The sequence below is a fragment of the Anabas testudineus genome, chromosome 18, assembly GCF_900324465.2.
Source record: "Anabas testudineus chromosome 18, fAnaTes1.2, whole genome shotgun sequence".
NCBI lineage: Eukaryota > Metazoa > Chordata > Actinopteri > Anabantiformes > Anabantidae > Anabas > Anabas testudineus.
Window position 1 is genome coordinate 11259870 of NC_046627.1, and position 21297 is coordinate 11281166.

At 39.9% G+C, this 21297-nt stretch overlaps 2 protein-coding genes across 11 annotated transcripts in view; one reads left to right on the top strand and one right to left on the bottom strand.

Moving 5' to 3' along the window:
- LOC113168482 (trichohyalin-like) overlaps positions 1-21297 on the top strand; it is a 928554-nt gene that overhangs the window by 628180 nt on the left and 279077 nt on the right. The gene's annotated exons all lie outside the window — the stretch shown is intronic.
- The window catches only part of LOC113168501 (high affinity immunoglobulin epsilon receptor subunit alpha-like), a 109771-nt gene continuing 88605 nt past the window's right edge, over positions 132-21297 (bottom strand). Inside the window, exons 1-9 of one of the 10 annotated variants that reach the window (XM_033326591.1) lie at positions 8358-8389; positions 8205-8264; positions 7614-7862; positions 6787-7029; positions 6354-6524; positions 5614-5688; positions 5453-5521; positions 2629-2831; positions 136-2417 (exon numbers count right to left, since the gene is read on the bottom strand). In XM_033326591.1, coding sequence (XP_033182482.1) covers positions 2737-2831; positions 5453-5521; positions 5614-5688; positions 6354-6524; positions 6787-7029; positions 7614-7862; positions 8205-8264; positions 8358-8388 — 993 coding nt within the window. In that variant the 5' untranslated portion in view covers position 8389 and the 3' untranslated portion in view covers positions 136-2417; positions 2629-2736. Of the gene's footprint in view, positions 2418-2621; positions 2832-5349; positions 5522-5613; positions 6009-6353; positions 6525-6786; positions 7030-7613; positions 7863-8204; positions 8265-8357; positions 8390-21297 lie in introns of those variants that run through there. The other 9 variants (XM_033326593.1, XM_033326590.1, XM_033326592.1 and 6 more) reach the window with 9 other exon arrangements.

A 21297-nucleotide genomic window follows, 5' to 3' on the forward strand; every position in this document is an offset into this window, starting at 1 on the left:
GCAGAAGAAAGTAGCAATTACTGTATGTATGTCTCTTAAAACTCAAGAATGACTGCTGTCACACACATTTCTCCCAATGAATCTGAAATATGTCCAGAATATTACATATATCATAAGGTTTTCCAAAACGTTCTTGCCAATATAAAACACAATTCTGATCTAGAATTTAAATATAAACTGAATATTTATGACATGTTGATGTGTTTTAAGTTCATTCAGGCAGTTTTGGTTGCTGTAAGTTAATGATATGCTTTCAAAAGGTCAAAGAATAATAATCTAATCTTTTCCAACAGTTCCAATAGATTTTGTTTTGTTTAAAGGGCTCACACCCATTAATGATGAATTAACTTTGCTCCAGCACAAACACGCTTTGAAGACCTATATCAAAAATATGGGAGAAGTCCAACAGGACCTTTCATTATGTACCATGACAAACAAAAATAATCAGTATTAAAGTTATTGTCTTTAAGTTTTATGATGCACTATAAACTGTACAAAACAGGGACAACAATGTAGTGTACATCAGAAAAAAGGCTACTCTCCTCTTTGTGGACCAAATAAACAGAGGACAGTGTAGCCTACTGGAAGTCAAGTCACATTGTTCCTAATTAAATTCAAGATTATACTGTTGATATTTTTGTGTTATATATTTTTGTCCTTTTGTTTCATTGTTGGTGTTTGTTTTTAATTTGTAAAGTGTTTTTGACTTCTTTATATTACACTGTACAACCACAACTATTATTGTGTTTCTGCAACAGATTTATCATTTTTATGTTTTTTATGCTGTAAATCAGGTCGGCAACAGCAGTGTTAGGGTTCATAAGAAGATTGACTCAGTTTACATGTCACCTGCCCTCTTTTTGTCCTCATTCCACATAATTTCTACCACAGGTCCTAATTTCAGTTTATGTCTTAGATTTAACCCGTTAATTTCACAGTTTCTCTCAGTTCACTAAGTACTTGTTTTTCCTGAGGAGCTGTAAATTAACTTCTGCATTAAAATAAAAAGTAATGTTGTGACTTTGAAACAATGTATTGTTTATCTTGCTGTAAATTGTACAGTCTACACCAAGGCTGGAGGCTAAACAGAGGAGCACAAACAGCCACAGACTGATCGATGTCGGCTACTCCACAGTGAGTTCAACCCAGCTTCTCTGCCACAGACCTCATCATGTGTTTTCCTCAGCATCACACAGTGACTCTCCAGTCAATTACCTGTTTTCCTTACTGCCTGATCATTTAATAGTAAGAGTAGCTAATTCTTAATAACACTTCAATTAACTCCAACTGATGCTCACCTGTTTGATGACATGTAGATGCTTTGTGGACCTACTGCCACTAGAGGGAGATCATCTTCATTCCTCTGACACTTTGCCCTCTAGTCACCAGACACCAGTGACACCAGCCCCTCACAACCAACCAATTCCCTGCTCTTTAAAATCTAATTATTTCAACTTAGCCCAGAAATATTCAGTGTTTTCTTGTGTCCTCAGTCCCAGTGTTACAAAGCAGATGATAATTACTGACAGTAGGAGTCACTTGTTATCCCAGAGCACAGGTTCATGTGTGAACTTGTTTGTTTGTGTGCTGCATGTTACATTTAATAGAATAAGATATAATAAAGAGCTCATTATAAATAGTGATACTGACAAACTACAGAGCTCAATAACATTTTAGCTTTTTCTGTTTGTGGGTTTCTGCTCTGGTTTGTGTCAAGACAGAGACTCAAATTATCATCAGTTTCTGCAGGTGTCTAAAATGAAACACCGTGTGAGACACAATGAGAGGATGTAAAAATAATCCAGACATCAGTCCAGCTGTGCAGCAATAACCTCAACCTCTTCTGATGAAATATCTCAAGTGATACTTTTACCTCCTTTTTACAGGTTAAGGATATTAAATATTAATATATAGAGTAAAAAGTAGTATTCATGTTTTATAAACTGTAATTGTAAATTAAACACATTAAAACTGCAATACAATTGCCAATACTGATTATCTTTAGATACTAAAAAGTTGAAGGATAAAGTTCTAAGAAGGCAAATTCAGCTATTTTAAAATGTTAAAACAGTTAATCATAGTTAACTGGTACCAGGGGGTTTGTGTGTTATTAGTTGTAGGTGACTCCAATCAGTTAGGCAGTCTTTACGGTGTTTGTGTCCATAATTAAATCAACATGCAAATAAAAACACAATGACTGAGCATAAGGAACTATAAAAAAAGATGGAACACATGATCACCTCCATGAAACAAGATAAAAGATAAAATCAATGCAGACTTCTACCAACAAGCTGATATTTTCAACTTTGACAGTCCCAGCAGCAGCAGCAGCATCAAGGTGATAAAAATGGTGACAGCAATCCGCAGAAGGACAAGGACACTGAGGGAGTTATTAGAGCGGGGATCTTCATGAAGTGCTGTAGAGGTGACAGAATTTCTTGCACATTACATTACAAATGTTACATTACAAAAAGCTGCATGTAACACCTCTCTAGTTTTAAATGGATATTTTACATTTACACATTTAAACATACAACAACTCGAATTATGCAGCAGGAAACTGACAGTAAGTTTTTACTTTAAATCATTACCTAGTTTACTTTAGTTTGGTTTAGCCTCACCTCTTACATTGAGCCAGCTTCCTTGTGATGTTCCAAAATCAGAGATGTTGCATCTGTAAAGTCTTTATGTAGATTTGGAAACAGTGTTGATTCTCATCTGATCTGCACGGCGATGTCATCTTTGTAAAAGAAAACTAAGTTGTTGGACTTCAGTCACAGATTCACCCTCAAACACAGGAAGAGCAGGACTCTCCAGGATCACAGGTCCACCTGAACAACGTGTTAAACATTTCTTATAAAGTTGCAGTTATTCACAATATTTGGTCATTTTAAAAAATTAGTCAAGTAAGGAAAAATTGATAGGTGAACTACCTTAGCATATGCTGCAAGTCCATAAGACTGTACTGTTGGGTGGTACTATAGGCACAGATAATACCTCTGAACCTAATCTATGCAGTGGATATTTCTTGTGCACAGTATAACTGATAAAGCTATTAGTTCATATATTAATATATAAACTTTCTTAAGACCACAAAGATAACAACAACAACAAAAAAAAAACACAAACCAACACTTTTTTTATAATTCCACAGAATATACTTTGTGGACATACTAGATGGGAAACATACTTTAAGTTCTGTAACAACCAAATCCTTAATAAACAGCACATTGTTGCTATTAGCTCTTTTGAATGTGATTGGAAATGAATCTAAATTTAGAAATCTAAGAGAAAAGATTTGTAAGATTTACAAGACAAAAACAACTGCTGAAAGTGATTAATTCCTTAGTAAAGCTGGGTTCAAGCTGCATTGTGTTTACTTCACAGTGAGAACGTCTGTCTCTTAAAATAATCTGTAGTAATGTAAGGCAGAGAAATTCAACATAGCTAATTCTTTATTACTAAAGAGGATGCTAAAGCGCTAACTGTACCTATTAACCCTCCAAGTTAAATTGTTCTATGTTGTATGTGTGTATTTTCTGGATTTTGTTTCCTGGTGATCTACACACATAAATCAAAATACCACACATTACATAAGCCTGAAAAACACAGGTTGCGTAATGAATGTAAATGACTGTAAAAAGAGAAGAAGAAGAGTTTAGAAATATTCAAAGCCCCACTAGTTTCTGGTATCACTGGGTTCATTATCTGACATTTCCTCATGTAAAAATTTACTTTCACCCTGATAGTTAGTCAGTGTCCTGTTCTACAATGTTTGTTACACTGACAAAACAGTTTGTAACAGAGCTGAAAAAATGCAAAAGGTTTAATTTGCATTAAATGAAAACAACAATAACATAAAATATATTTTTTTAAAATGTGCAATCCTAATTCACTAAATATTGTTTGTAATTTCTTGCGTAGATTAGTACAACAAAACCCTCTCCCTTTTTGTCTTTCAGTGTCTCTGATCTGTTTGTCCAGTAAGACAAATACAAATAATTTTATCTGTGGAGAAATGTGAACTCAACAGTCACTTTATTTAGTTTCTCTTCACCATTATTTACACCTTCATCAGGGGACATGAAACTTGTCTTGGTGTCATTATGTAATTTAAATAAAAAACTGTATTTAACAGCATAAATTAGGTCATAATAGCCCAATTATGGAAGAGGGGCCTGAACATGACTTGAAGCTTGCAGTAAGTGATGTTTAAGGTCAAGTTAATTAAGGAATCAGAACGTAGGCTGAACAATTTTCAAAAAAAGTGAAATAATTTGTTGTAGATGCTGATCTGCAAAACATGAATCAGGAAACATTTTTGCTATTTTAGAATGTTACATACATATTCTGTATTTTTATGATTGTATGATAAGACTATTTTGGCATATTAAAAATAAATAAATATTGGTTTAAGTCACTGTGTGGTTTAAAGAACTGTGACAACCATACAATAATTATTTTTACATGCACTTTGTAGATGGCAATAATAAGAACATATAACTCCTTTGACACGTTTTTGAAGTATCATGTTATGTGATCATATCTCATCAGAACAATCAGTTCGCTGATTGATTTGGGGTCAGCGAGGAGCTTCTTGGAAACTGGTGTATTATAGAAAACACATATGTACTGTAAATATTTACCACCTGATCTTCTAAAATGCAAATTAGATTGAAATAATCTGCATAAAGTTGTGTCTAACACATTTTCTTGTTCTGTGCAACACTTTTGAGTTGTACGGACCATTAATTAGGTATATAAGTGACAATAACTACACTTGCAGTAAATCAAAATGGTAATCAGAAATTTGTTTGGTAAGGTTTCAGATTGTGTCCAAGGATTTAATTCTAATACCTAATGGTAATCAGGGTTCTGTTGTCTAGTCTGTAGAGATCTGTGTGTCCCTCCCCAGACCATCACTGGCCCACCTAACTGGTCAGGCTGACCGATGTTACAGGCAACCTAACATTTTCCAGGCCTTCTCCAAACCTTTCAAGTCTGCCTCATGTGTTCAGAGGTAACCCTGCTCTCATTTGTAAAAAACACAGTGGCCCAGTTGCAGACTGCTAATTCTAGTGGTCTGTGGTAAATGCCAATAAAGCTTTATTGTGAGCACAGGGCCCACTAGAGGACGCCAGGCCCTCAGGCCATCCTCAGGAAGTCTGTTTCTGATTGTTTGGTCAGAGGCATTCACACCAGTTGCCTTCTGGAGGTCATTTTGAAAAGTGTCAGTGGCCTCCACCTGTGTCGTCTCCTTTACAACCCCTCTATTACTTAACTGACCAGATCAATATCCCAGAAGTTAAACTAACTATAATTAAGTAATAATACTAATTTGTATAATTAATTAATAAAGTACTCTTGAAATAGTTCTTTTAATTTTTTTCAGCTCTGCATATAGATAGAGTGGTTATACTTTTACACAGTGCAAAAATGCACAATACACTACATTTCAGGGTTGTAGAACTTATGGTTACAGCAGCATAAACAGGTTGACGTGAGGCCCCATCATCATCTGCTAGAGAGAAACCATCAGTCAGTGAGATACTTTTTAAAGAGCTAAATATAAATATTGATACTCACAGACTACAGGGCTCAACTGCTTTTTACCTGTTTCTGTTTGTGGGTTTGTGCTCTGGTTTGTCTCAAGGCAGAGGCTCAAATTATCATCAGCATCTGCAGTGTCTAAAAGAAAAACCATATTTGATGCAATGAGAGTATGTAAAAATAATCCAGACTTCGGTTTCACACTTTTTCTGGTAACAACATCTCAAATGAAGTGAAACTGACACTTTAACCACTTAACATTATGTTGATTCTTTATTATATATATCTGCTTTTAAAACGTGTCATAAAAACATTAGTAATTTATTAGAACTGTTGTATTATTTTTATTTTTTAAAGAAGTTAAATATAGATCAAACAAACATATTTGCTTTTTCTGTTTTGTGACAACAACTTTATAAGTCACACATCTGGATCATCTGCAACATCCTCTCCATCGACTGAAAGGAGAAAGAAAACATTTTAGGAAATTCATTCAAATTACTGTGTCAATGCATAAATGTTGGGAAGGTACTACAGCCAATTAATTTTCTTTGGCACAGAAAGAGAGCTCCGTTGAATGCCAATTCATGTATTATTCTCAGAGGAAAATAGTTTTAAATGACAGTTTTATCTCGAGCCATAATCATCTACAGTATAGTCAGTAGCTGGGGGGAGAAATTCAGGACAGTTCAGGTGTTTATTCGCCCTGTATAACTTTGGTGATGTTAACATTTCATTTTTAATTTACAGCAAATGTTATTTAAATGTTAGATATTAGAGAGGAATGAATGTTTTTTCTATACCTTTGCGTTTCTTAACATAAAGATATCCCACCACCAGCAGTGAGACGAAAACACTAAGTATGGTGACAGCAAGTCTCGGCAGGATGAGGACTTTAGGGGATTTAGGGTTAAAGTCATCGTAGAGTTCATCTTCATTAGGTGGGTGAGAAGTAATTATAGAAATTATATTTTCTGTAAAATTACAAATGACACTGAATATGGAACACAGTATTTCCGAATACTTCATTTATACTATAATGTAAAATACTATTTAAACTTTAACATTTTAGCATTGCATGAACATGAACATAACACAGATACAATATATAAGTATCATTAATTTTTACATTCGATTTTTATGACATTGGATTTAACCCTGATATCTGTGAGGTATTTTATAGTTTACTTATTTTAATTGTGTTCGATATGTGACTCAGGTTTGATCATGTCTCACCTCCCACAGACAACCAGCTTTCTGGTGAAGTTCCAATACTGGAGACGTGACACTTGTAGAAACCTTCATCAGACTTGGAAACATTCGTAATTTTCATCTCCTCTGCAGGACTGTTGTGCATGGGGACATTATTTTTGTAGAAAATGCCAAAGTTGGTGGACTGGTTCTTACTCCTGCAGCGTAGAATTACATTTGTTCCTTGCATCACAGGAAGAGCTGGACTATCCAGGATCACAGGACCAGCTGAAAAAAAATAAAACCCATTTCAGATGTTTCCCAAAAGAAAATTGGACAATTTTGAATGAAACTAATATGGTAAAACCAAGTATTCAGTTAAATAAAAAAGCAGCTCAGTCATGTCATTTGATAAAATGCTGTTTTAAAGGAGAAAATTAAAATCACAAATTAACTAATTTTAAGCGTGATTTTTTATATGGCCTTGATTGTTGCCAAAATAATGCTTGAAAGAATACTACAACAGCTGACTCTCATACATGTTGGCCATTCTGACCTACATATGTCTGCAAAGTTAAGTCAGATGTGAGAAAACATCTTTTCTCTCTATTACAACACAGAAATATTCATATAAATTTAACCTAATAAGTAATTCATATTTTAGTGCTAGGCAATGACGTATTATTGCTATGTATACAAGTTAATATTTGCTATTACAATAAAATGGGTTAAATTTAACTGAAAATCAATGTGGGTCGTTTTTGACACATTTTGCATATGTAAAGGTTTTGACTTTGTTGTGTCTAAACACCTTCTGAATTGACTTAATTATAAGTAAATTGTTGTGAGTATTAGAAATACAACAAACTTACCAGTGATAGTGATGTTAACTATGTCGCTTCTCTCTCTTTCACTCTCACACCAGTATTCTCCACTGTCTCCTGAATAGACTCTATCGATGGTGCAGGATGATGTTGTTCTCTTACTGTCACATGCCGGATGCAATTCTTGAGTATTTCTCACTGCTTTCAAGTGAGTCAGACCAACAAACCCAACACAGTCAAAAGAAACTGAGGTTGTATCAAAGTGCTGCAGTCTGTTTGGAGTGATGCGAAGAAAAGCTGTTTATAAAAACAAGAAAGAAAAGTGAATAGAAAGTTCAAAACAGGGAATATATGATGTTTGGGTGATAAACTAAAACTTTATAATGAAACCAAAAAATCTTGCTACTTTTTTGTAAGACACATTATGGTATTAATGGTATTGACTAGCAACACAGATACTAATACATTTTAAATGACACCACATCGCAGCATATACAAAATATACAAAATTCTATATTAATGTAATAATTATATTATAAAGACAAATGTAAACTTATTAGAGCAGTTTTCCAACCTGATTCTTTAGACGGAGAGAATAAAAAGTGTTACAGATGATCGTGTTGATTTTCTGTCACTTACTTCTATTCTGAGTGTAACTGTTGTGAACTTGTTTCCTCAGCAAAATGAGTTCAAGCATCACTGGAAAAATAAATAAATAGTGTTGCATATCAGACATACTGTTCATGTGTGGAATATATATGATGTGGACTTAAAGCAAATTTAAAGACTCACCAAATCTGAAGCAGAGAGCTGTGACCTCCATGCTGTCTTGTTGCTGACTGTGAGAATCAGACTAAAATACATCTACAAGTGTGAAGGTCAGAACTTCCTCTTCCTGTGCAGTTTATTTCTATATTGATGCAACAGCTGAACCCACAGTCACTAACCATTATCACAGTGTCTCACAGTATCAGTCTTTAACTTACAGCCACTTACTCAAGAGGGGGCCACCCCACTTCCTGATCAGTTAGCTTAGCATTTACCCTTTGAGGATGTTCTCTTTCTTGTCCTCATCAGACAACCAGTTGGCTTCTGGATGATGACACACGTTGTTCTAGTCCCCCATATTTTAGCAGTATTTAAGAGTGTGTGATTATCAGACCGATTTTAAACTTCTTTTTAGAAGGGTATCCACTAGGACATTCAAAATGTTACACACCCCCAACTGGCCAGTGGTTGATTTGCATGCCACACAGCTGCAGCATTCTGCATTTGAGTACAACTGGGGACATATGCTACACGTCTTAAACCACTTCCCCCTTTGTGTGTCTACTGTCTCCTGTTTAACTTCATTAAATATGGGGGAATGGAAAAATGTTGTTTAAAAAACATAAACAACAACAGCAACACAAAATATAGTTACACTAAGTCACACCTGGAAGTTGCTGATATATGATCTTCAGCTCTGCTGGAGCAGTTATTGTTGAAGGCCTCGTGGTGGATGCATGTACCTTTCACCAACTGAATCTTAGCTGCATTACTGACATCAATGACTTGGGTTTGAAGAAGTTTATGGGAGATTTGAGGATGTTTTTTGGCTCCTGACAAGAGTCTCAAAGTCTGTGGTAATAGTAGACAAGCGACTCTGAGGTCATGCTCTATGTCGACTCTTCTGACTGTTTCTGTCTTCAGCTGAACCACAGCTGAGAGGCCACAGTCACAAAAATAGGTTTTGCTGAATAGTACATAGATTTTTAGCTCGAGTGGCAAGTGAAGGACACTCACTCATCATATTGCTGCACCAGAAATAGGAGAGGCTTTCCTGTGAATTTCTTTATTAGCGTGTGATCCGTGACATCTCCAACCTCTGACTTTCTTCGTGTTTGGAAACACGACCTTTTCCATGTTGATTCCAAGGGGTCACAAATACAGTCGTCATTCTGCTGTTTTTATTTAATGTAGTCGTTAAACCACTCCAGAGGTTTATCCCAATGTGCCATGATTGTTTTCTTCATTCCATTTCTTCCTGCCGTGTCCAGTTGCTGCCCCTCATGACAGGCATTGGGGGAAAGTGCCAAGGTGGTATTTAGAAACATGACTTGCCCACATGGAGATCCTTTTTTTTTGAAGGACTGATTTTGTCTTGCAGTTCAGTAATGTAGTGCCTCCTCCCCTGCATAGACACATTTAATGAGTTTAACTGTTCAGATACATCAGCAAAATGTGCAAGCCACACTCAGCTGCTAAACAGGTCTACAAGAGTGTTCTGGGCCAGAAATGCTTGGATTTCAGCTCAAGTTTATAAAATCGGGAAAGGACCCTTCCCTTCAAAAGCCAGCACACCTGGGCATGATGAACACCTTTACATGCTCACTACCAAGATCTTGCCACAGTTTTTGAAAACATTGGGTGCTCTTTGAACTCTGTTTGATGTAATTTGCCACTTGGATGACATCTTTTAATGTTCCATGAATCACTGGTACCATATCGTTCGCTCCCCAATGCAAAAAACAATAATTAGTCCCATACTTTCTCAAGTATTTTCCTGACAACCCCGAGTTTATTCCAGTCATGGAGACGCACATGTTCCAGCTTAGGCCCACTGAACTCAAATACAAGTCCACTGAGCTACAAATGTCATCTGCAGTGTTAGTAGTAGATAACTCTCCCACACGTTTCACGTAAATGAGTAAGACTGCTTTGTTTGTCTGTAGAGTCACCCATTTGTAATCTGAGCTGTGGTCTGTTGTTTCATGTAATCTGACACGTCTTCGATTCGCCTACTTATAATGTAAATTGACAGAGGTATAGTTTTAATTTTGTCCTCTACAGATTGATCCAACACCTCTCTGACCACTTCCATGGCTGCAAGTAAAATAAGGTCCTGCTATGGGCCTTCTTGAACTTAGCAGTGCAATGTGCCACCTGGTAAGATACACGTCCCTGTTCTTCCTTCAAGCAGTAAGACACTTGTATGATGTCCTCAGGTCTTGAAGTTGTCCTCCAAAGTACTCAGCAGGTTTATCCTTGAGAGACTAGTGTTTTGCTTTCAAAGTGACGAAACGCTTTCATGTGCCAACACCTCACTGCACAAAACACACTGGGGCTTACAGCCAGTTAGCATTACAAGGCACAATCGCCACATACTGCTGAGGAGTGTGAATAGAAGGCATAAACATCCCCTTCAGAATAAAAGCACGATATTTTCAATATGTTTCTTTGCCCAGGCAAAGACCAGCGACCCACTGAAAATAGGTTCCCCACCAGTGGAGAATCACTGGTTTACAGACACACTTTGAGGACTGTCCTGCCCTGACCTGAGCATAATATGGGGATTTTAAGCTTTGAGGGCCAATAACTATGTCACCAGTTCACCAGTTGTCTTTCCTTGGACCATTTTCCATAGGCACTGATCACTTTCCCCTTTTGTCCATGGGGAGGCACACTGGTGCCATTTATCACTTGCAGCATGCACATTCACTACAGTGCTGCAACAAATGCAGTTGACTTAGAAATATATTTTGCAAATCACAATTTGCACAATGTGCACTGTAATAATTCTAAATTCTACTGAACTTAAAAACTCAAATGATTCTATTTAAATGTGATTATGTCTAATACTATACTCTTAACACTACAGTACAAGTAGTCTGTGTGTGAGTGTGTGGACTTCAGACTTAAGCAATGAACTTGTACTGTTAGTTTTTATGACTGAGTCGCAGTAAGATATACCGAAAAGTATGTGACACACTAAGATAAGAATAAGCATAAAGAAACTCACCTTTGAGTTTTATCATTGTCATTATTAATGTTCATGTAAAATGAACACTGCAGCGCTTTTAGGTGTGCTGGTTTTCTTTGTGAATATGCTGATGTATGCAGCGTATGACCACCACCACAGGGTTTTTGTACATAAAGGGCTTGAATCTAATGCAGGGGACACTGCAGTTTTTGATGATTTAACTTGATTTCTATTAAGGGTGCAAGCCAGGTCTGTCTTCTGATAAAGCTGACAAGATTGTGGTGACTGACTTCTCCCGGTTAAAGCCTGCAAAGATGGCAGGAAGCAGGATTTTGTATTAACTGATATTCAACAGTGAGGTGACATTCCATGTCCCAATTGCCAGATTCTTTGTCCAGGGATTGGGTTGTCGAGGCACCTCCACACGGCTGCCACCCAATCCACACTGCACCGACCCCTTATGCGCCTTCCTGCGGGTGGTGGGCCTACGGGAAGGCGGTCCCACGTCGCTCCTTCGGGCTGCGCCCGGCCGGGTCCCGTGGGAGAGATCCCAGCCACCAGGCGCTCGTCTACGTGCCCCAACCCCAGGCCTGGCTCCAGGGTGGGGCCCCGGTGACGCCAATCCGGGCGACGTATCCGACCTTGATCTTTCACTCGTCATAAGGGGTTTATGAACTGCTCTTAGTCTGGCCCGTCGCCTAGGACCTGTTTGCCTTGGGAGACCCTACCAGGGGCTTAAGCCCCCGGCAACATAGCTCCTAGGGTCATTCGGGCACGCAAACCCCTCCACCACAGTAAGGTGGCAGTTCAGGGAGGGGAACCGGAAAAAGGTGGCTTGCACCCTCCAGGTTGGGGGGGAGATCCTCCCTCAAGTGGAGGAGTTTAAGTATCTTGGGGTCTTGTTCACGAGTGAGGGAAATAGGGAGCGTGAGATTGACAGACGGATTGGTGCATCGGCAGCAGTAATGCGGTCGGTGTACCGGTCCGTCGTGGTGAAAAAGGAGCTGAGCCGAAAGGCAAAGCTCTCGATTTACCGGTCAGTCTACGTTCCTACCCTCACCTATGGTCATGAGCTTTGGGTCATGACCGAAAGGACAAGGTCGCGGATACAAGCGGCCGAAATGAGTTTCCTCCGCAGAGTGGCTGGGCGCTCCCTTAGAGATAGGGTGAGGAGCTCAGTCACCCGGGAGGAGCTCGGAGTAGAGCCGCTGCTCCTCTGCATCGAGAGGGGCCAGTTGAGGTGGCTTGGGCATCTGTTTCGGATGCCCCCGGGACGCCTCGTAGGGGAGGTTTTCCGGTCCTGTCCCACCGGGAGGAGGCCCCGGGGAAGACCCAGGACACGTTGTAGGGACTATGTCTCTCGGCTGGCCTGGGAACGCCTCGGTGTCCCCCCGGAAGAGCTGGAGGAGGTGTCTAGGGAGAGGGAAGTCTGGGCATCTCTGCTAAAGCTGCTCCCCCCGCGACCCGGCCCCGGATAAGCGGAAGAAAATGGATGGATGGATGGATGATATTCAACAGGATCGTCCACAATGTTCTTCACACCTTTTCCAAAGACCAGTCAGACTATCTCCTACTAGTACTGTTCACAACACCACACCACACCAATCAACAGGTCAATCTCCCTTAATATTGACCGACAGCCTCAGTTCCCTCTTGACTTTCCGTTAGGCTGTGTAGTGGAACCAGTAGCAGGTCAAGTCCAAATTTTGGGTTTGTAATATTGTCTTTAATCAAAAGTTAGAAGACTCCATTCTGTTGTCTTCCAGGTGGTGACGTTCTAATATATTTGAAAGTGATTTTTAAAAGTCTGTGTTGTGTGTGTGACATTGGAGGTGTTGGAGGTGCGACAGCTGATGAACAATGTAGCAAATTTACATGAGACATGGGTAAATGTTACAGAGAATGACGTATTAGTTGTTGATTGATGAATGCTTTGTTTTCCTCTCTCCTCAGGCTGCAGTCACCTCTGTAGAACTCATATTCCATTGGCATTAGTGAATTTAACTATTAACTGATTTTTTTTTACATAAATTGTGTTTTTATTTTCTAGTCTTGTGATTTTGATTGTTTCTTTCTTCATCAAGGAATTTTTCTGTGTGTGAAATGACCCGAACCGAAGGAGAAATTGCTCCAAGTTTACAAACTCATCAACAGATTGTTTTCAGATTGACTCAGATTTAATTCCTCAGTATTTCGGACAGCTTTCAAGTGAGTCAGACCATCAAACCCAACACAGTCAAAAGAAACAGAGTTGAATTGAAAGTGCTGCAGTCTGTTTGGAGTGATGCAAAGAAAAGCTGTTTATGAAAACAAGAAAGAAAAAAATCCAGAACTGGAAATGTATGATGTCTGAGAGATACATTCATGTATATTATAGATACAGAGAATAAAAAGTATTAAAGATCATCTTATTGATTTTCAGTTTGTCACTTACCTCTACTCTGAGTGTAACTGTTGTGAACTTGTTCCCTCAGAAAAATTAGTTCAAGCATCACTGGATAAACAAATGAATAATATTGCCTATAAAACATACAGGTCCGAAGTATATAAAATGTGAACAAAGATTTACCAAGTCTGAAGCAGAGAGCTGTGACCTTCATTTATTTTTTGACTGAATACAGACTAAAATACACTTTGAGTATGTGGGTGAGAACTTCCCCTTTGTCTGTAGTTGATTTATGTACTCGCGTTTTTGATTGGTTTGCTCAGCCCCTTACCCTCTAAGAATGTTCTCCACTTTTTGTATTTGCCAGTCATCCAGTTTAGCTACTGGAACATAACCAACCTTGTTCTGGTCTCTCAAACTTATTATTTGAAAAGATTATCAGATTGTGTTTTATAACCTATATTCAGCCTGGGAATGCTCGGGCGTATTCAAAAACTTACACTTACCCAATAGGCCATTGGTTAATATATATATGCCACATAGCTGCAGCATGGTGAATTTAAAAACAAAGTGGGTGACCTTGATGCCGGTCAGGAGCATGGATATAAATGGGAGGGTTGCTGCAGGAAGGGCATTCTGCATAAAAACAAATACCAAATCAATATGGGGAACATGTTCCACTGTGGCAACCCCTGAAGAAACAAGCTGAAAGCAGTTGACTGTACACCATTTATTTTATTATTAACCGTAAGTATCTGTTCCCCAGCTCCTGTCCGTGCTTGCTACTGCATATCCCCATGTTGTTCCACCATAATCAGGTTGCGGTCTAGCTTCTGGGTTAGCAGCACCTGGTATGGTCCCTCCCACCGTGGTGACTTCCAATTCGTTCGCTGGATGACCTTTATCAGCACCCAGTCTCCAGGTTTTGGTTGCCTGTTGGCAGAAAGCACAGCTTCATCTGGGACAGTATTAGTCTGTCTGATCTGATTTTGTTCAAACATGTGTTTCATCCAGTCTATAATTGTGTGTTCTTTATCTGACTTCTCAATATCCCCATTATATATAGGGAGTGGGAACAGTCTGCCATGTTTAATAGTTCCATTTGTTCTTTCAACTAGGCCTGCGCTTTGTGGATGATATGAACAGAGGTGTTTCAAACTGAACCCTAACATTTGCGATGCTGTGTCTACATTAACAAAATGTGTGCCGTTGTCAGATCGTATAACGGCTGGTATCCCATACGTTGGGAAATAATGGTTACATAAGGTCTTTGCCACGGCTATAGCGTCGGGTAGATCTCCAACCATTTTGACAGCTGGTCTATTATCACTAGTGCATATTTAACCCCTCTTTCTTGACTCAGTTCAATGAAATCCATGTGGACGGTGTGAAATGGGTGTGTTGGTGTTGGGAACTGTCCTCTCTTCGGACGTAGTCTGCCTTGTGAGTCGTTCTTTTGACATGTCATGCACTTAGCAACAAACATTTTCGCAGAAGTTTCAAAATTTATAGTGCAGAAATGTGTATTGGTTATCCCTCCTGTTGAGACATGGGTCAGCCCATGGCTCACTAATGCTGCTGCACTGTGTAGGGATTTCGGTAGTACCGGTTTGTTATTAATCATATAGACATTGTCTTTCAACATTGCCCCTCTTTTTATCCCTGTTGTGACTTCTGCCAGTGTTGCTGCCTGTTGTTCTTCTCTCAGTATGTCAACAGTGATGGCATCTGTGTACATGAGTTGTTTTTGTGCTGGCATGTCCTTTCGTGCCGCGACCTTGGCACTTTATCTGCGAAATTGTTCCCATGTGTTATGTCTGAGTTATCAGTCTGGTGAGCTGCACATTTACACAGTGCCAGTTGTTTTGGGAGTTGAACAGCTTCTAAGAGTTCTTCTAAAATATGTGCATGTGTCAGTAGCTTTCCTGCTGAGGTTTTAAATCCTCTGTTTTTCCATATTTTAGCAAAGTGGTGTACTGCTCCAAATGCATACTGACTATCAGTATAGATATTGATTCCTTGTCCCGCATATATTTTACATGCTCTGATGATTGCCCAAAGTTCTGCTATTTGTGCTGAGTATGTGTGTGGCAGTGGTTCAGCCTCTATCACTTCTGCTTCTGTGGTTACAGTATAACCTACGCGGTTAATTCCTCTCTCATCTGTAGAGGCGGAACCATCGACAAACACATGTTTAATTTCAGCCACCGGCCCGCTTGAAATGTCAGCTCGTGGCTGTGTATGCATCTGTACATCTGCCATACAGCTGTGGGGTTCGCCGTCCGTTTGTGTAGCTACTTTCTCAGCAACATTCACCACATTGCATTTCTGTAATGTGATGTGATCTTTTGAGAGAAGAGTTGCGATCAGATGTAAGTGTCTGACGTGTGTTATGAATGGGAGGTGTGCCTGCAGCAACACTTCCTCTATCTGATGGGGAACACACACTGTCAAATGAAGGCCTAAAACTATGTCTGAGCAACACAGCACGGCCTCGTGCGCTGCACAGCAGCCTTTTACACAGTCTGGAAAGCCACATACGATTGGATCTAGTCTCCTTGAGTAAAAAGGTAGAGGTCTATCCCTGTCGCCGAATTTCTGCATAAGCACAGCCGTCATAAAATTACCCTTATGGGACACTAATAGCTTAAATGGGAGCCGATAGTCTGGTATTGCCAACACAGCATTAGTTTGCAGCTCTTTTTTAAGCTGCTCAAATGCTTTATCCATCTCTGCTGTCCAGAGTATCGAATCTCTCATTGCCATGTTTGTCCCATGGATAGCACTCATTAAAGGTTGTATCATTATTGAAAAGTCTGGGATCCAGGCTCTGCAGAAATTGCATAGGCCTAAAAATGACGTCATCTGTTGTTACGTCTGAGGCTTAGGTGTGTCTTGGATAGCTGTTTTTCTGCTGTCTACTAATTCTTTCCCTTCGTCTGATAAATAGTGTCCTAAATAGGTCACCTTTTGTTGTACAAACTGTAACTTTGTTTTAGATACTTTATGTCCCTCTTTATGTAGACGTTTTAATACTTTTAGTGTGTTCTGCACACAATCGTCTCTCTGTTGCCCGTCACCAATATGTCGTCTACATAAAGAAGGTACATTCCATTACAAAGTGGTTCGCATGAGGCCATTGAGTTGGACAGCACTCTCGCGTATATAGTAGGGCTGTTAACAAAACCCTGTGGCATTCTTGTATAAGTGAAAATCTTGCCTTGGAACTCGAACCCAAAAAGTTTCTGTGCATCTTCATCTAAAGGTATGCAGAAAAATGCATTGGATAGATCTATTACCGAGAACCATTTTGCACTGGGGCCTACACTATTCATAATAGTGTGTGGATTCGCTACCTCAACGTTTTCTTTTTTCACTATGTCATTAACTGCTCGTAAGTCTTGAATCATTCGCCACTTTCCTGCAGCTTGCTTCTTGACAGGAAAGATGGGTGTCATACATGATACTTCTTGTCTAGTGGTTTGTTTTAATATTCCAGATTTCACCATGTCACTTATTACAGGTTCTATGCCCATTTGTGCTTCCTGCGATATGGGATATTGTCTGTAATGTGAAGTTGTTTCTACTTTCACTGGAGCTGCGCTTTTTATCAGTCCTACATCCGTTGAATCTTTTGACCATAGGTCTGTGGGTATCTGTTGCAACTTCTCCTCCTGTTGTGCAGAGAGCTGAGAGACAAACGTGTCTCTCAGTCCGCTCTCATCTAGGTGTGTGGCTGGCTTTACTCTTACTCTCCCATCCCCCACTGTGTGGTGTTGTATATTTTCCTCTCTCTCCGCTGCTAACAGATCTCTGCCTAGCAAATTTATTGGGCATGAAGTATCTACAAGGAGACGAATCTTTACCTCCCTGCCGGTCTCTGCATCAGTTACCCGAAGTGGCTTTGATAATCTATTTTGTGCTATGTGCCCTGATGCACTCCTTACCCACACTACTTTATTGCTGGCCTGAAACTGTGGTGGCATTTTAGTTAAAACTGTGGTGCAAGCACCAGAGTCACAGAGGCAACTATGATCTTTCCCTGACACATTAATTTTTCTCATTGGCATTCCTGTGTCTTTGTTTTGGGCTACTAATGCATGTATATCTATGTGTAGCTGTGCCCCATCTTCAGGCTCAACAGATTGTAGTCATGCAGATTGCTGGTTGTTTTTGTCTGGACGGGGTCTCTGAGGCCTTTTACAAAAGCCATCTTCAACTGTTGTTGATATGCAGAGGTTGGGTCTAAGTTATGCACAATGCCTGAGTGTCTCTCAAACACCTCTTCGAGTCTATCTCTGTAATCCGAGGGTTCTTCTCCTTCCTTTTGTTTGCAGTCTCCTAATTTGCCATAATCAGCTCTGATTGCAAACTGTGTTTTTACTGCTTCCATTACAGGTGTCAATGCTGTTAGTAGTTGCTTGCTATCTGCTGCTCTGTTCCATTCCCGTTTTGACCAGTGAATACTCCTCTAACTCTTCCCCATCTATGTCCAAATATTATGTGCAGGCATTGATGGCACTCAAGGCCGTTTAGGCCAAAGCTCGTTCTGAACTCATGAAATGCTCGTTCCCACGCTTCAGGGTCTGCACCTGGCTCTGGGAGGCCTTCTAAGGCTTTCTTCATATCTCTAGTCGTCCAGGCTCGAAATACTCTGATTGTGGGTCTGTCATCTACTTGGTCGTCATCGTCTTTTAACCCATATCGGGGATTTGCAAATTGGATTAAGGGGTATCGACCGTGTGGATCACCTGGTCCGCCGTCCTCATCATCGTCCTCACTCTCTGTATCTTCGCTGCTAACAGTATCCTGCTCTACATTTCTCCACTCGGAGAATGAGCGTTCATGGTCCTTTAGAGCTTTGTGTGGGTACAACTCTTTCTGACGAGATACTTTAGCCTTTCTGTCAGGTTGATGACGAGGTGGAGTTCTTCGGCTGCCAGCTCTGGTAATTTTCGTCTTTGTTGAGCTTTTCATTTTAGGCTTTTCTACTCCTCCTTTCGGGGACTGGGGTTTTTGCTTCGTGTCGTACTTGTGTTTCATCTTCCTCCTGTACCATATGGGCTTGCCTCGTTTTCTCCTTCTTTGTCTTTTCCTTTTCTCTTCTTTTTTCTTCTCTCGCCTTGCTCTGTTCGAGCCACTTGTCTGACAATTTATACTCAGTTCATTTTCTTTTCTTTTCGTCTTTCACTTTCATCATCTCCAGCTTTAACTTTGACTGTAATTCCAACACATCTTCCACTTTTAACTTCCCACTGAAACCGTGTCTCTTCCTCCATTTCTTCTGACTCACTTGTCCTTCCCCCGCACATTGAGTCTCCATAAACTTTTCATCGCCTTCCAATGTGGACACAGCTTTTCCCTTGCTCTGTGTTTTCCCCATTTCTAATCTGGGTACTTGTGATAAGAAATGTTGCTCTTCTAAATGCTCTTCAGTCGTACTAATGCAAGTCTTATTATTTATTTATACTTTACTGTACTTATTCACTTAATTTATTTTTACTTTATTATTAATTTATTTTCATTTTATCTGGAGATATACTTATTTTACGTCTGTCCACCGGTATCTTTGTATTTTACGATGTATAATATTATTTACTACTACTGGGTCCGGTGAGAGAGTTCTCTGACATTCAAGCTCTCCAGCAGGACAATAACACGCCCTTCTACACCAACTAATATGGTGCGGTGTTATTTTTATGGACTGAGTCTGACCTTGATGCTTTTGAGCGTCAGTACTTCGTCTCTCACAGGTAAAATAACAATCGGATCAGGGCGCAAACCTCTCCTAAAGGTTACAAAATGCTGGCCTGATCACTCCACGCACACGTGCAACATTCATACACTATGGATCCTACGGGTTGTCTGTGAATTGTTTATCGTCATAGGACTCTGACTGGCCCCCCTGGGATTCTGACTGATCCCTTAGACCGGCTCTGACTGGCCGTCTCACTTCTACCTTGGGATTCTGACTGATCCCTTAGATCGGCTCTGACTGGCCGTTCTTACTGGTACCTTTTTTCTTAATACACATTCACACCGGTCTTTACGTGTAGTATCTCACCTTCTGATCCAGGTTCACCCGAACACGGGTCCGGAATCCGATGCACTGTAGTGGCGGCACTGCCGATCCGCTACTCACCGGCCAGAGGGGAATTTACGCCTCAGGTCTTTCAACCCCCTCTAAGGTGGATTGGCTGTCGACAGACTTCGGTGCAGAACTTCAGCGCCGCCAAAACAGTCACGTTATCTGGCTCGAAGGACCAGAGAAATGTCAGGAGATTGTCACCTATGATTATTTTCACTCCTTGCTAAGAAAGCCTGCAATCAGACAGATGAGACACAGACAGCGTAGTCTTTGTACAAAGGGCACCCTCCTAAGTGTAACACCCTGAGAGAGTACACCGAGGGAGTTCCTTGTCCTTTTATTTATAGTCATGTGATATAAGAATGTACACAGTGTGAGTGGGCGTGATTATGTGTATGTGTGTATGTCTGTGTGTGGGAACCGGCCTATTCCGGTCCTGGGGTCTGTCAGTTGTGTGTTATGGGTGAAGGCTGTGTATAAACCAAAACAATGATAGCATGAGTGCAGAGTGTGACAATATGATTAGCTATTTCACAGTTTTCTCTTAATTATCATTCCCTGTCTGCTATCAGCTTTGACCCACTAAGGTGTGGACTCTAGCTAAGGTAATCAATGTGCATGCTTCTGACTTTCCATATTATAGTCATAACATGAGTTATTAGACTAGACCACATGGACAAGACACCGAAACCCCGTAGTGTAGTGCTGACATGCCGTCTAGCAGCTGTCCACCCACAATTTCCCCAAGGGTGTTACGAACGAGCTAACTAGTGGGCCCAGTTGCAGAAGGACAGCAGGACAACAGAGTGTGATATCCCACACAAGATTTATTAACAGAAATAACAAAATGCAAAACAGAGGTGATGTAATGCAAACAAAAATCAAATGAACAAACCAAAATCTCAAAAGGTGAATCAAACGGCAGGCAAACTAGGAACTCACTAGTGTATATAATAAACAAAAACTCACAACTAAACACAATACTACAGAAATCAAAATCACAGCAGAAGCTGGGACAAAACCTAATACTACACAGTCAAAGCTGGACCTAGAAGAAACAAAAAACGCAGCTAAATGCTGGACCAAACTACAAAGCAAACAAACCGACTAGACTAACAAGACTTACGAACCATGGAGAACAAAGCTAGAGGTCGGGGAAAAGGTAACTGGAAGAGGCAGGGAACAAACGAGGTAGACGGTAGACACACTAGCAAATAAGAAACACACAGACATGGACTTAAATACAAGACAAACTAATGATTAACATAAAACACCTGCTAAAACCCACACCTGTTGCCACTCCAATCAGCCAAGGCCTGTCCCCGGAAGTGAGGGAAACAGAGACAGAGACCTCCGGGGACACTGCCTCAGCTGGCTGGAGGAGGAAAATGTAACAAAGGGGATCAATAAAATATTCATTATTATTATTATTATTATTATTATTATTATTATTATTATTATTATTATTATATATAATGTATATATTTTTGTCCTTATACATTCAAACATGTTTTTT